The sequence below is a fragment of the Cyclopterus lumpus genome, chromosome 6 (genome assembly GCF_009769545.1).
Source record: "Cyclopterus lumpus isolate fCycLum1 chromosome 6, fCycLum1.pri, whole genome shotgun sequence".
In the NCBI taxonomy this organism is placed as follows: Eukaryota; Metazoa; Chordata; class Actinopteri; order Perciformes; family Cyclopteridae; genus Cyclopterus; species Cyclopterus lumpus.
Window position 1 is genome coordinate 1342501 of NC_046971.1, and position 13806 is coordinate 1356306.

Here is a 13806-nt window from a genome sequence, read left to right on the forward strand (position 1 = left end):
ACTAAGTGTCCTCGCCTAGTGTCTCGACTAAGTGTCCTCGCCTAGTGTCCAGACTAAGTGTCCTCGCCTAGTGTCCCGACTAAGTGTCCTCGCCTAGTGTCCCGACTAAGTGTCCTCGCCTAGTGTCTCGACTAAGTGTCCTCGCCTAGTGTCCAGACTAAGTGTCCTCGCCTAGTGTCCCGACTAAGTGTCCTCGCCTAGTGTCCCGACTAAGTGTCCTCGCCTAGTGTCTCGACTAAGTGTCCTCGTAAAGTGTCCTCGCCTAGTGTCCCGACTAAGTGTCCTCGCCTAGTGTCCTGACTAAGTGTCCTCGCTTAGTGTCCCGACTAAGTGTCCTCGTGAAGTGTCCTTGCCTAGTGTCCTGACTAAGTGTCCTCGTGAAGTGTCCTTGCCTAGTGTCCTGACTAAGTGTCCTTGTGAAGTGTCCTTGCCTAGTGTCCTGACTAAGTGTCCTCGTGAAGTGTCCTTGCCTAGTGTCCTGACTAAGTGTCCTCGTGAAGTGTCCTTGCCTAGTGTCCTGACTAAGTGTCCTCGTGAAGTGTCCTTGCCTAGTGTCCTGACTAAGTGTCCTTGTGAAGTGTCCTTGCCTAGTGTCCTGACTAAGTGTCCTCGTGAAGTGTCCTTGCCTAGTGTCCTGACTAAGTGTCCTCAACGTCTCAACCGCAGCATTTTTAAAAACGTTGTATTCTTTATTTAACATGATGTACATTAACGTAACAACAATCCAGGAGGGAAACCACAGAACAAAAAAAGACAGCAAATCAAATCAAAAAGGACACTAAGACACAAACTGTGATTGTATAATTAATAATCATATATCATAAGCAACGGATGCATTTCCTGTTCTCATGGCCGTTTCGTTAGAACAGCCTTTCAGTTTTCATATATCAAACTATTTGTAAAAAATGTGGGAAAGATAATCAGTACATTTATGAAATACGCCCTTTCCTCACATTGTGTCATAGCTAAAGAATCCAAATCTAACATGTTCTTAAAATAATGCCAAATCTTTATACAAAACATTGCTAATAAATTGAGACATTTCCCCATAACTTTGGGACTGACAATGTCCCAAAAAGATAAGGCTCAGTTTATGCAAAAGGTTTGATTTATAACTTAAATTAATAATTTATAACTATTTCTTAATCTTCTGGAGAACATGCTCTGGAGGGTAACACTTGTCTATAATAAGTAATCTAATTTAATTAGGGATTTAATATACAATGTATACTTTTTTATTCTTAAATGTAATATGCCCTGCTATTTTAATTTAGTGTATATATTGTAAACATGCTTGCTGCTGCTACAAAGAAATTTCCCCCTGGGGATAAATAAAGTATATCTAATCTAATATTTGGGGGGCAATAAACACTTTTATCCATTATGCTGAGCGAAGTTCCTCCAACATGTGACGACTTCACACTGGAGAGCGAATAGCTGGTTATTATACTTACTGGATGGAGACACATTTTACCACCAGGGGAGTCAACAACATGAAGCAGACCTGAGAACAGCTGTTATTACAGAAGCATCTTCCTTCACTGAGACAGGAACGGGTCAAATGAAATCCTCATGAGGTCATTGATCACCTTCAGGGTTCATCAGCTGACTCCAACAACATGAACATCTCTTCATTTCAGAGCTATTGCCTTTTGAGAGGGCTTTCATTGTATTGAGAATGCTCATAATCCAAATATGTCAAGACAATCCAAAACGAAGGGTGCTCAACTGTGTCAACGGCTTTGTAAACAAAGAAAAAGTATAAAAATATCCTCCGTGATGTCTCACGAGCGGGCAGTGAGGTTTACTTGGAACTGATCTGGAGTCTGTAAAAAGAAACCTGACAAAGAACGTACGGAGAAGCGACCGAGATGTTTACTTCCGGGTTCATCGACGTCACGCGGATCCTGCGAAAGGCCTTATACGAGACAGAGGCCTCGCGCACGAGCGTTAACCAGTTCATCTCGATCCGCTCTAAGAACACACAGGAGCCGCTCATGTTGGTTTTAATAGGAACATTTATTTCGCATAAAACCCCCGAAAAGTATTTTGAGGACAAATTTGAGTTTAAAACAAGCCCATCGGATATAAAAGTATAACAAACACATTCGTAAAATGGCCGCGATAGTGACCACGTGGGGAGCCGTTGTTCGCCCTTACATAACGTCGTGTTAATAAAACCACCTTTGAGGAATACAATATAAACAAAGCAAAGAGTCCTTAACTGGAATTGTTAACATGGTTTATTCGAGGAATGAACAAAAAAAACTCATGGATACATTTTTAAAGATGCTCGAGCTACAAAAACAGAATTACAAAAAAAACGAAGCTCAGCAACACGCGGACATCTTTGTTTGAGGAGTGCGCGTGTTTGAGAGACGCAGCCGAGTGAGGACGTCGCGCCGGGGCGGTGTTTACTCGTTGTAGTATGGCTGGCTGGAGTAACCGCTGCCGCCGCGGCTACCGCCGCGTCGGCTACTCTGGTACTGGTTACCGTCAGATTCTCCGGATGCACCCCCGAAGCTCCGGCCGCCTCCGCCGCCGCCACCGTAGCTTCGGTCGCCGCCGCCGTAGCTTCGTTCGCCCCCGCCGTAGCGCCGGCCGCCGAAGCTCCGTTCTCCGCCGCCGTAGCTCCGGTCGCCACCACCGCCACCGTAGCTTCGGTCGCTGCCGCCTCCGTAGCTCCGGTCGCTGCCGCCTCCGTAGCTCCGGTCACTGCCGCCGCTCCGGTCGCCGCCGCCGTAGCTTCGGTCGCCGCCGCCGTAGCTTCGGCTACCGCCGCCCCGGCCGCTGCCTCTGCCCCTTCCCGCCGCGTCGACGCGGATCTGGCGGCCGTCCAGCTCCGTTTCGTGCAAGCCGTCCTTCGCGTCTTTCGCGTCCTCGGGGTTCTCGTATGTCACGAAGCCGAAGCCGCGAGACCTTTCCGTTTCTCGGTCCTTGATCACAACACAGTTTTCGATGGCGCCATATTTCTCGAAGGCCCCTCTCAACATATCACTGTCGGTGTCGAAGCTCAAACCCCCGACGAACAGTTTCCCCTCGTCCGACATGATGCTGCTTAACGAACGGGAGTCCAAACGAATCTGAGCGAGCGGCGGATTTACAAAGAGATCTATGTTCCCTCGTTGCGACGTAGGAGCCTTCTCACTTCCGGTTCCTGTGTTCAGGGGAAAGCAATCGAGGAACGATCAGTTGGAGAACATCGATAAACGGACGGATTGATTTGTTGAATAACTAACCAAGAGCTCGGATCAATAACACGATGTAGAGCCCGACTAGAGGGCAGAGAGCTCACCGTTCTACTCACCTCGTGTTTAAAGGGCAAACACCGCTGCGGCTTCACTTGTGCGGAGACCTGCAGACACAAAGAGACCCGGATGAACCAGTCAGGAGATGTAATCAATTCACAGAAAAACTGATTATCACACTGCGTTTCAAACATAAAAGGGAGGGAAATTTGTGAAATGTTTATTGTTGTTATTTTTTTTTTATAAAAAAAAATGTTTCGGAGAAAAGGTGTGGATTGTGTTTTGTATTGCCTTATGTATAACATTTCAAAATAGATCACAAAAAAAAAAATCACAAGTTCACCAAAATGTTGTCTGACCAACAATTCCAGAACCTAAAATACATTCAGTTCATTATTATGATTATCATAACAAAATGTTTATTTGTTTCCATGTGCCTGTGAAACATAACCACAGCCTGCTCAACCACTTTTCTCTATTTCCTTTCATGCACCGTTATGTGACTTTGCTCCTTTTCCAGATTCTTTATCCGTTGATGATTCAAATCATAAAAACAGGCTGCAGTAGTTTGGTTGATTGATCGCTTCAATGAAGCTTTTATTCTTGTGCGTCACATTTTTTCAAGGGTTAGCTGAAGTATAACTGCGTATTAATTACTCAAAAAATAAGGGGAAAAAAAGTCCCCTTTTTTCTTTTATGATTTTTTTCTCCCCCCTTCCCACCCCCAGGCTTGTTAGTTTAACTGTATTTAAATGTATTTGGTTGTTTCTTATTATTGACAATTCATGAAATTGTGTATGGGCAATTGTTGAAAAAAGAACTATAACAAATATTTTAAAGGCAACCGAACCTTCAGTTCCGGGCAACCAAAATTACTTTTTTTTAAAGTCAGTGTTGAGCAATATTTCTTTCTTTCGCTGAATTATTAAAACTAAATAAGTGCTTTTTGTGTGTTTCTTTGTGGGGGAGCTCAGTTATACATGAAGCTTTTTATTTATGATCTTAATACTCCAATCTCACCAAACTTGATTAAGAAACTACTTATTGTAGTCTTGTTCCAGTACTATTATGATCTTAATATATGCCCCACTAGAGAGCTGCTCACTAAATGTGGGGCTACTTGTGGTTCCTAGAGTCCTAAAAAGTAGGATGGGAGCCAGAGCCTTCAGTTATCAAGCTCCTCTTTTATGGAACCAGCTTCCACTTTCAGTCCGGGAGGCAGACACAGTCACCTCATTCAAGAATAGACTTAAGACTTTCCTCTTTAATAGTGCTTATAGTTAGGGCTGAATCAGGTTTGCCCTGGTCCAGCCCCTTGATATGCTGCTATAGGCTTATAGGCTGCTGGGGGATGTTTTAGGATACACTGAGCACCTCTCTCCTCTTCTCTCTCTCCTTATGGATGAATTTACATCTCTCCATTGCACCTTATTAACTCTGCTTCCTCCCCGGAGTCGTTGTGACTTCACGTCTCATAGGGTCCATTGGACCTGGAGGTGTCTGATGCTGGTGAGGCGGCCTCCCATTGGCCCTGCTGATGCCCCGCCCCCCCCTCCTCTCTACCTCCTTCTGTTTCATGGATTGGAGTTCCATTCATACATTGTCATATTCATGTAATGTGTTTATGTAACTCTGTAACTCTGTTCATCTGGTCACATGACATCTATTCTTCTGTCCATCGGGGGAGAGGGATCCTCCTCTGTTGCTCTCCTGAAGGGTTCTTCACTTTTTTCCCTGTGAAAAGTTATTTTTTGGGAGTGTTTCCTGATCCGATGTGAGGTCAAAGGTCAGGGATGTCGTATGTGTACAGATTGTAAAGCCCTCTGAGGGGAGTTTGTAATTTGTGATATTGGGCTATACGAAATAAACAGAATTTAATTAATACTACAATCTAACCAAACTTTATTAATAAACTACTTATTTTAGTCTTGTTCCAGGACTATTATGATCTTAATACTACAATCTCACCAAACTTTATTAATAAACTACTTATTTTAGTCTTGTTCCAGGACTATTATGATCTTAATACTACAATCTAACCAAACTTTATTAATAAACTACTTATTTTAGTCTTGTTCAGGACTATTATGATCTTAATACTACAATCTAACCAAACTTTATTAATAAACTACTTATTTTAGTCTTGTTCCAGGACTATTATGATCTTAATACTACAATCTAACCAAACTTTATTAATAAATCGCATATTATCTCCGTCACCTCGTTAAAAAGATGAATATAATCTAGAGATAATAGAGATTAAAGTAGTCGCAGCAGGAAACATCAGGCCTGACGGGAGTTGCTCTCACCGTAGACTTCTAACGCCTTCTCCTCCATCTTTGTAGTCCTCTGTAGTCCAGTTGTAGTCCTCGGGGCATTCCGGCTCTATCTCAGCCCAGAACACCGTCACGCCTCGGGGGCCGTTAGCGGCACGAGACCGAGCCCCGGCTCCTTTTGGGGGAAGCCGCCATCAGAGTAACCGAGACCTCCTGCTGTGACTTTGACACGAGAAGCACGCGAGCGGTTAGCCGCGCGCAGCTATCAGGACAGCGCTATCGAAACCGGAAGTACGCCTAACGGACACCGGAAGTACAATTTGTATTTACTTTCCCATTCAGGCTGCTTTTTGCTTCGGAAAGTTAATGATTTTATTTATTTAGAATTATTTAACAAATGCAGATGTACAATGTCAAAAACTGTCAAAAAGAATCATTCTATTCTTTGTATTTATTTTGCTTTTTTTTAATTATTCCATTATATTTCTTTCCTATATTTTGCATTTTTATTATTCAAATTCTATTTTCTTTTCATATTATGCATTTCTCTTATTATTTCATCTAATATTTTTTATATATTGTACATTTCTCCTATTCTATTCGATTTTTTGTATACGTTGTGCATGTATCTTATTCTGCTCTTTGTATATATCTTTTCTATTTCTATATGTATTGTGCTTTTTAATTTTTTTAAATACATATATATATCAATATATTCATATGAAAAAATATATAAATAAATACATATAAATATATAATTATATATATATATATCAATGTATATATATATATATAATCTATCTATATAGGCTTGTGGGGGATGTTTTAGGATACACTGAGCACCTATCTCATCTTCTCTCTCTCCTTATGGATGAATTTACATCTCTCCATTGCACCTTATTAACTCTGCTTCCTCCCCGGAGTCGTTGTGACTTCACGTCTCATAGGGTCCATTGGACCTGGAGGTGTCTGATGCTGGTGAACCGGCCTCCCATTGGCCCTGCTGATGCCCCGCCCCCTCCTCTCTACCTCCTTCTGTTTCATGGATTGGAGTTCCATTCATACATTCTGTCATATTCATGTAATGTGTTTATGTAACTCTGTAACTCTGTTCATCTGGTCACATGACATCTATTCTTCTGTCCATCCGGGGAGAGGGATCCTCCTCTGTTGCTCTCCTAAAGGGTTCTTCCCTTTTTTCCCTGTCAAAGGTTATTTTTGGGGAGTTTTTCCTGATTCGATGTGAGGTCAAAGGTCAGGGATGTCGTATGTGTACAGATTGTAAAGCCCTCTGAGGGGAGGTTGTGATTTGTGATATTGGGCTATACAAAATAAACTGATTTGAATTGAATAAATGGAAAGATAGATAGATCAGGAATGTTCTCCTGTGTCAGGAATGTTCTCCTGTTTCTGTCCTTGTGACAATCTGTTGGAGAACGTGCTCCGCTGTCCCTGCAGTACGTGGTGGTCCGGGTTCTCCAATATGGACAAACACATCTTCAGGTTCCTCCTCTCCACCACCGTCTGTAAGGATCACAGTTCCACAGCTGAGTCATCTGACATCAATAAAGATATATAATAATATAATACATGACAACCGGAGAGTTTTGTAAAGGACATATTTATTGTTTTGAACAGGCATCAACACGTCTACAACCTCTAGGTGTCCTCATCTCAAACGATGACTTGTGTTTGTATGTTGTGTTCTTTATTTGACATGCACATGTACAATATCGTAAAGTGACCCCAAAACATACATTTAAATGCAGTCTAACTAACACAAGAATATGGACACAAACTGTGATTGTATAATGAAAAAAAAATCACAAGTTCACCAAAATGTTGTCTGACCAACAATTCCAGAACCTAAAATACATTCAGTTCATTATTATGATTATCATAACAAAATGTTTATTTGTTTCCATGTGCCTGTGAAACATAACCACAGCCTGCTCAACCACTTTTCTCTATTTCCTTTCATGCACCGTTATGTGACTTTGCTCCTTTTCCAGATTCTTTATCCGTTGATGATTCAAATCATAAAAACAGGCTGCAGTAGTTTGGTTGATTGATCGCTTCAATGAAGCTTTTATTCTTGTGCGTCACATTTTTTCAAGGGTTAGCTGAAGTATAACTGCGTATTAATTACTCAAAAAATAAGGGGAAAAAAAGTCCCCTTTTTTCTTTTATGATTTTTTTCTCCCCCCTTCCCACCCCCAGGCTTGTTAGTTTAACTGTATTTAAATGTATTTGGTTGTTTCTTATTATTGACAATTCATGAAATTGTGTATGGGCAATTGTTGAAAAAAGAACTATAACAAATATTTTAAAGGCAACCGAACCTTCAGTTCCGGGCAACCAAAATTACTTTTTTTTAAAGTCAGTGTTGAGCAATATTTCTTTCTTTCGCTGAATTATTAAAACTAAATAAGTGCTTTTTGTGTGTTTCTTTGTGGGGGAGCTCAGTTATACATGAAGCTTTTTATTTATGATCTTAATACTCCAATCTCACCAAACTTGATTAAGAAACTACTTATTGTAGTCTTGTTCCAGTACTATTATGATCTTAATATATGCCCCACTAGAGAGCTGCTCACTAAATGTGGGGCTACTTGTGGTTCCTAGAGTCCTAAAAAGTAGGATGGGAGCCAGAGCCTTCAGTTATCAAGCTCCTCTTTTATGGAACCAGCTTCCACTTTCAGTCCTGGAGGCAGACACAGTCACCTCATTCAAGAATAGACTTAAGACTTTCCTCTTTAATAGTGCTTATAGTTAGGGCTGAATCAGGTTTGCCCTGGTCCAGCCCCTTGATATGCTGCTATAGGCTTATAGGCTGCTGGGGGATGTTTTAGGATACACTGAGCACCTCTCTCCTCTTCTCTCTCTCCTTATGGATGAATTTACATCTCTCCATTGCACCTTATTAACTCTGCTTCCTCCCCGGAGTCGTTGTGACTTCACGTCTCATAGGGTCCATTGGACCTGGAGGTGTCTGATGCTGGTGAGCCGGCCTCCCATTGGCCCTGCTGATGCCCCGCCCCCCCTCCTCTCTACCTCCTTCTGTTTCATGGATTGGAGTTCCATTCATACATTGTCATATTCATGTAATGTGTTTATGTAACTCTGTAACTCTGTTCATCTGGTCACATGACATCTATTCTTCTGTCCATCGGGGGAGAGGGATCCTCCTCTGTTGCTCTCCTGAAGGGTTCTTCACTTTTTTCCCTGTGAAAAGTTATTTTTTGGGAGTGTTTCCTGATCCGATGTGAGGTCAAAGGTCAGGGATGTCGTATGTGTACAGATTGTAAAGCCCTCTGAGGGGAGTTTGTAATTTGTGATATTGGGCTATACGAAATAAACAGAATTTAATTAATACTACAATCTAACCAAACTTTATTAATAAACTACTTATTTTAGTCTTGTTCCAGGACTATTATGATCTTAATACTACAATCTCACCAAACTTTATTAATAAACTACTTATTTTAGTCTTGTTCCAGGACTATTATGATCTTAATACTACAATCTAACCAAACTTTATTAATAAACTACTTATTTTAGTCTTGTTCAGGACTATTATGATCTTAATACTACAATCTAACCAAACTTTATTAATAAACTACTTATTTTAGTCTTGTTCCAGGACTATTATGATCTTAATACTACAATCTAACCAAACTTTATTAATAAATCGCATATTATCTCCGTCACCTCGTTAAAAAGATGAATATAATCTAGAGATAATAGAGATTAAAGTAGTCGCAGCAGGAAACATCAGGCCTGACGGGAGTTGCTCTCACCGTAGACTTCTAACGCCTTCTCCTCCATCTTTGTAGTCCTCTGTAGTCCAGTTGTAGTCCTCGGGGCATTCCGGCTCTATCTCAGCCCAGAACACCGTCACGCCTCGGGGGCCGTTAGCGGCACGAGACCGAGCCCCGGCTCCTTTTGGGGGAAGCCGCCATCAGAGTAACCGAGACCTCCTGCTGTGACTTTGACACGAGAAGCACGCGAGCGGTTAGCCGCGCGCAGCTATCAGGACAGCGCTATCGAAACCGGAAGTACGCCTAACGGACACCGGAAGTACAATTTGTATTTACTTTCCCATTCAGGCTGCTTTTTGCTTCGGAAAGTTAATGATTTTATTTATTTAGAATTATTTAACAAATGCAGATGTACAATGTCAAAAACTGTCAAAAAGAATCATTCTATTCTTTGTATTTATTTTGCTTTTTTTTAATTATTCCATTATATTTCTTTCCTATATTTTGCATTTTTATTATTCAAATTCTATTTTCTTTTCATATTATGCATTTCTCTTATTATTTCATCTAATATTTTTTATATATTGTACATTTCTCCTATTCTATTCGATTTTTTGTATACGTTGTGCATGTATCTTATTCTGCTCTTTGTATATATCTTTTCTATTTCTATATGTATTGTGCTTTTTAATTTTTTTAAATACATATATATATCAATATATTCATATGAAAAAATATATAAATAAATACATATAAATATATAATTATATATATATATATCAATGTATATATATATATATAATCTATCTATATAGGCTTGTGGGGGATGTTTTAGGATACACTGAGCACCTATCTCCTCTTCTCTCTCTCCTTATGGATGAATTTACATCTCTCCATTGCACCTTATTAACTCTGCTTCCTCCCCGGAGTCGTTGTGACTTCACGTCTCATAGGGTCCATTGGACCTGGAGGTGTCTGATGCTGGTGAACCGGCCTCCCATTGGCCCTGCTGATGCCCCGCCCCCTCCTCTCTACCTCCTTCTGTTTCATGGATTGGAGTTCCATTCATACATTCTGTCATATTCATGTAATGTGTTTATGTAACTCTGTAACTCTGTTCATCTGGTCACATGACATCTATTCTTCTGTCCATCCGGGGAGAGGGATCCTCCTCTGTTGCTCTCCTAAAGGGTTCTTCCCTTTTTTCCCTGTCAAAGGTTATTTTTGGGGAGTTTTTCCTGATTCGATGTGAGGTCAAAGGTCAGGGATGTCGTATGTGTACAGATTGTAAAGCCCTCTGAGGGGAGGTTGTGATTTGTGATATTGGGCTATACAAAATAAACTGATTTGAATTGAATAAATGGAAAGATAGATAGATCAGGAATGTTCTCCTGTGTCAGGAATGTTCTCCTGTTTCTGTCCTTGTGACAATCTGTTGGAGAACGTGCTCCGCTGTCCCTGCAGTACGTGGTGGTCCGGGTTCTCCAATATGGACAAACACATCTTCAGGTTCCTCCTCTCCACCACCGTCTGTAAGGATCACAGTTCCACAGCTGAGTCATCTGACATCAATAAAGATATATAATAATATAATACATGACAACCGGAGTGTTTTGTAAAGGACATATTTATTGTTTTGAACAGGCATCAACACGTCTACAACCTCTAGGTGTCCTCATCTCAAACGATGACTTGTGTTTGTATGTTGTGTTCTTTATTTGACATGCACATGTACAATATCGTAAAGTGACCCCAAAACATACATTTAAATGCAGTCTAACTAACACAAGAATATGGACACAAACTGTGATTGTATAATGAATAATCATATATCATAAGCAACGCATGCATTACTGGGCTCATGGCCTTTCAGTTTTCATATACAGTCCAAACTATTTGTCAAAAACACAAAAAAAGACATTTGGCTTGTAAATGTACTTATGGTGAGTGAGTCAACATGAAGCAGACACCAGCTGGACATGAAGCACCTTTCCACAGAAGCAGACCTGAGAACAGCTGTTATTACAGAAGCATCTTCCTTCACTGAGACAGGAACGGGTCAAATGAAATCCTCATGAGGTCATTGATCACCTTCAGGGTTCATCAGCTGACTCCAACAACATGAACATCTCTTCATTTCAGAGCTATTGCCTTTTGAGAGGGCTTTCATTGTATAGAGAATGCTCATAATCCAAATATGTCAAGACAATCCAAAACGAAGGGTGCTCGACTGTGTCAACGGCTTTGTAAACAAAGAAAAAGTATAAAAATATCCTCCGTGATGTCTCACGAGCGGGCAGTGAGGTTTACTTGGAACTGATCTGGAGTCTGTAAAAAGAAACCTGACAAAGAACGTGACGGAGAAGCGACCGAGATGTTTACTTCCGGGTTCATCGACGTCACGCGGATCCTGCAAAAGGCCTTATACGAGACAGAGGCCTCGCGCACGAGCGTTAACCAGTTCATCTCGATCCGCTCTAAGAACACACAGGAGCCGCTCATGTTGGTTTTAATAGGATGAATAATACATTCTAAAAATGGCGGCGGTCGTGACGACGCGGGGAGCCGTTGTTCGCACTTACATAACGTTAATAAAACCACCGTTGAGGAATACAATATAAACAAATCAAAGAGTTCTTAACTGGAATTGGTAACATGGTTTATTTGAGGAATGAACAAAAAAAAACTCATGGATACATTATTTTTTTTTTTTTAAGATGCTCGAGCTACAAAAACAGAATTACAAAAAAACGAAGCTCAGCAACACGCGGACATCTTTGTTTGAGGAGTGTGCGTGTTTTGAGAGACGCAGTCGGGCAAAATGAGGCCGTCGCACCGGGGCGGTGTTTACTCGTAGCTGTCACGGTAGGACGAGCTTCGGTCGTCAAATCCACCGGACCGGTTGTCTCTGTAGCTGGAGTAACCACCACTGCCGCCGCTGCGGCCGCCGCTCCGGTACTGGTTATCACCACCGGACCACCCGTCGGATTGGCTGCTCCTATCGTCGCGCCTGCCATACCCCCCTCCTCCTCGCGAGCCTCTCCCCTCGAAGCCTCTCCCGCTTGAGCCTCTGCCGCCGAAGCCGCCTCTCCCTCGGCCGCCGCGACCTCCTTTTCCAGCGACGTCCACGCGGATCTGGCGGTTGTCCAGGTCCTTCCCGTCCATGCCGTCCTTCGCGTCTTTCGCGTCCTCGGGGTTCTCGTATGTCACGAAGCCGAAGCCGCGAGATTTGTCAGTTTCTCGGTCCTTGATGACAACACAGTTGTCGATGGCTCCATATTTTTCGAAGGCCCCTTTCAGCGATTCATCGGTGGTGTCGAAGCTCAAACCCCCGATGAACAGTTTCCCCTCGTCCGACATGATGCTGCTTAATGAACCGGAGTCCAAACGAATCTGCGCGCGCGGCGGATTTACAAAGAGATCTATGTTCCCTCGTTGCGACGTAGGAGCCTTCTCACTTCCGGTTCCTGTGTTCAGGGGAAAGCAATCGAGGAACGATTGAACTGTGACTCAGTGGTCGAACATAGTTAGTTTGACAGATAGATCGATCCATGTAATAACTAACAAAGAGCTCTGATCAATAACATGATCTAGACCGAAATAAAGGCCTCACCCTACTTCTTCTTCTGGTTTAACGGCGCTTGGCATCCATCTTATTGGCCCATTACCGCCACCTTCTGCTACGGAGTATGGATCAGACAATAGACTTACACTCTTTACCCCAAAACAAATAATAACAACTCAAAAATAAAATAATGAATGAATAACCACTTTACCTTATCCCTACATTTCAATCAGACCCTATAATATACCCCTGTGTTCTTTAAGAACGCTAACAGTACTGTAACCTGTGTTCTTTAAGAACGCTAACAGTAGGCTACTGTAACCTGTGTTCTTTAAGAATGCTAACAGTACTGTAACCTGTGTTCTTTAAGAATGCTAACAGTACTGTAACCTGTGTTCTTTAAGAACGCTAACAGTACTGTAACCTGTGTTCTTTAAGAACGCTAACAGTAGGCTACTGTAACCTGTGTTCTTTAAGAACGCTAACAGTACTGTAACCTGTGTTCTTTAAGCACGCTAACAGTACTGTAACCTGTGTTCTTTAAGAACGCTAACAGTACTCTAACCTGTGTTCTTTAATAACGCTAACAGTACTCTAACCTGTGCTCTTTAAGAACGCTAACAGTACTCTAACCTGTGCTCTTTAAGAACACTAACAGTACTGTAACCTGTGTTCTTTAAGAACGCTAACAGTACTTTAACCTGTGTTCTTTAATAACGCTAACAGTACTGTAACCTGTGTTCTTTAAGCACGCTAACAGTACTGTAACCTGTGTTCTTTAATAACGCTAACAGTACTCTAACCTGTGCTCTTTAAGAACCCAAACAGTACTTTAACCTGTGTTCTTTAATAACGCTAACAGTACTCTAACCTGTGCTCTTTAAGAACCCAAACAGTACTTTAACCTGTGTTCTTTAATAACGCTAACAGTACTCTAACCTGTGCTCTTTAAGAAC

At 41.7% G+C, this 13806-nt stretch overlaps 2 protein-coding genes across 4 annotated transcripts; both read right to left on the reverse strand.

The window, feature by feature from the left end:
• Positions 1-2000: 2000 nt before the first annotated feature.
• Positions 2001-5816, reverse strand: LOC117731778 (cold-inducible RNA-binding protein B-like). 3 transcript variants are annotated; one of them, XM_034534146.1, is made up of 3 exons: positions 5558-5816; positions 3308-3355; positions 2001-3157 (listed from the first exon to the last, which is right to left on the reverse strand). In XM_034534146.1, the coding sequence occupies exon 3, from the start codon at positions 3048-3050 to the stop codon at positions 2415-2417; it is 636 nt and encodes a 211-aa protein (XP_034390037.1). In that variant the 5' UTR covers positions 3051-3157; positions 3308-3355; positions 5558-5816; the 3' UTR covers positions 2001-2414. The 3 variants fall into 3 exon arrangements, with proteins under 3 accessions (XP_034390037.1, XP_034390035.1, XP_034390036.1); XM_034534144.1 differs by lacking the exon at positions 5558-5816 and having other exon boundaries at positions 3308-3443; XM_034534145.1 differs by lacking the exon at positions 5558-5816 and having other exon boundaries at positions 3296-3371.
• A 6111-nt stretch (positions 5817-11927) lies between these two features.
• LOC117731781 (cold-inducible RNA-binding protein B-like) lies at positions 11928-12874 on the reverse strand. Its single transcript, XM_034534149.1, has one exon. It carries the CDS (start codon positions 12643-12645, stop codon positions 12133-12135), a length of 513 nt encoding a protein of 170 aa, XP_034390040.1. The 5' UTR covers positions 12646-12874; the 3' UTR covers positions 11928-12132.
• Positions 12875-13806: the final 932 nt, after the last annotated feature.

Bases quoted from the DNA above. Each gene is read 5' to 3' on its own strand.
- LOC117731778 (XM_034534146.1), bottom strand. From the start codon at position 3,050: ATGTCGGACGAGGGGAAACTGTTCGTCGGGGGTTTGAGCTTCGACACC.
- LOC117731781 (XM_034534149.1), bottom strand. From the start codon at position 12,645: ATGTCGGACGAGGGGAAACTGTTCATCGGGGGTTTGAGCTTCGACACC.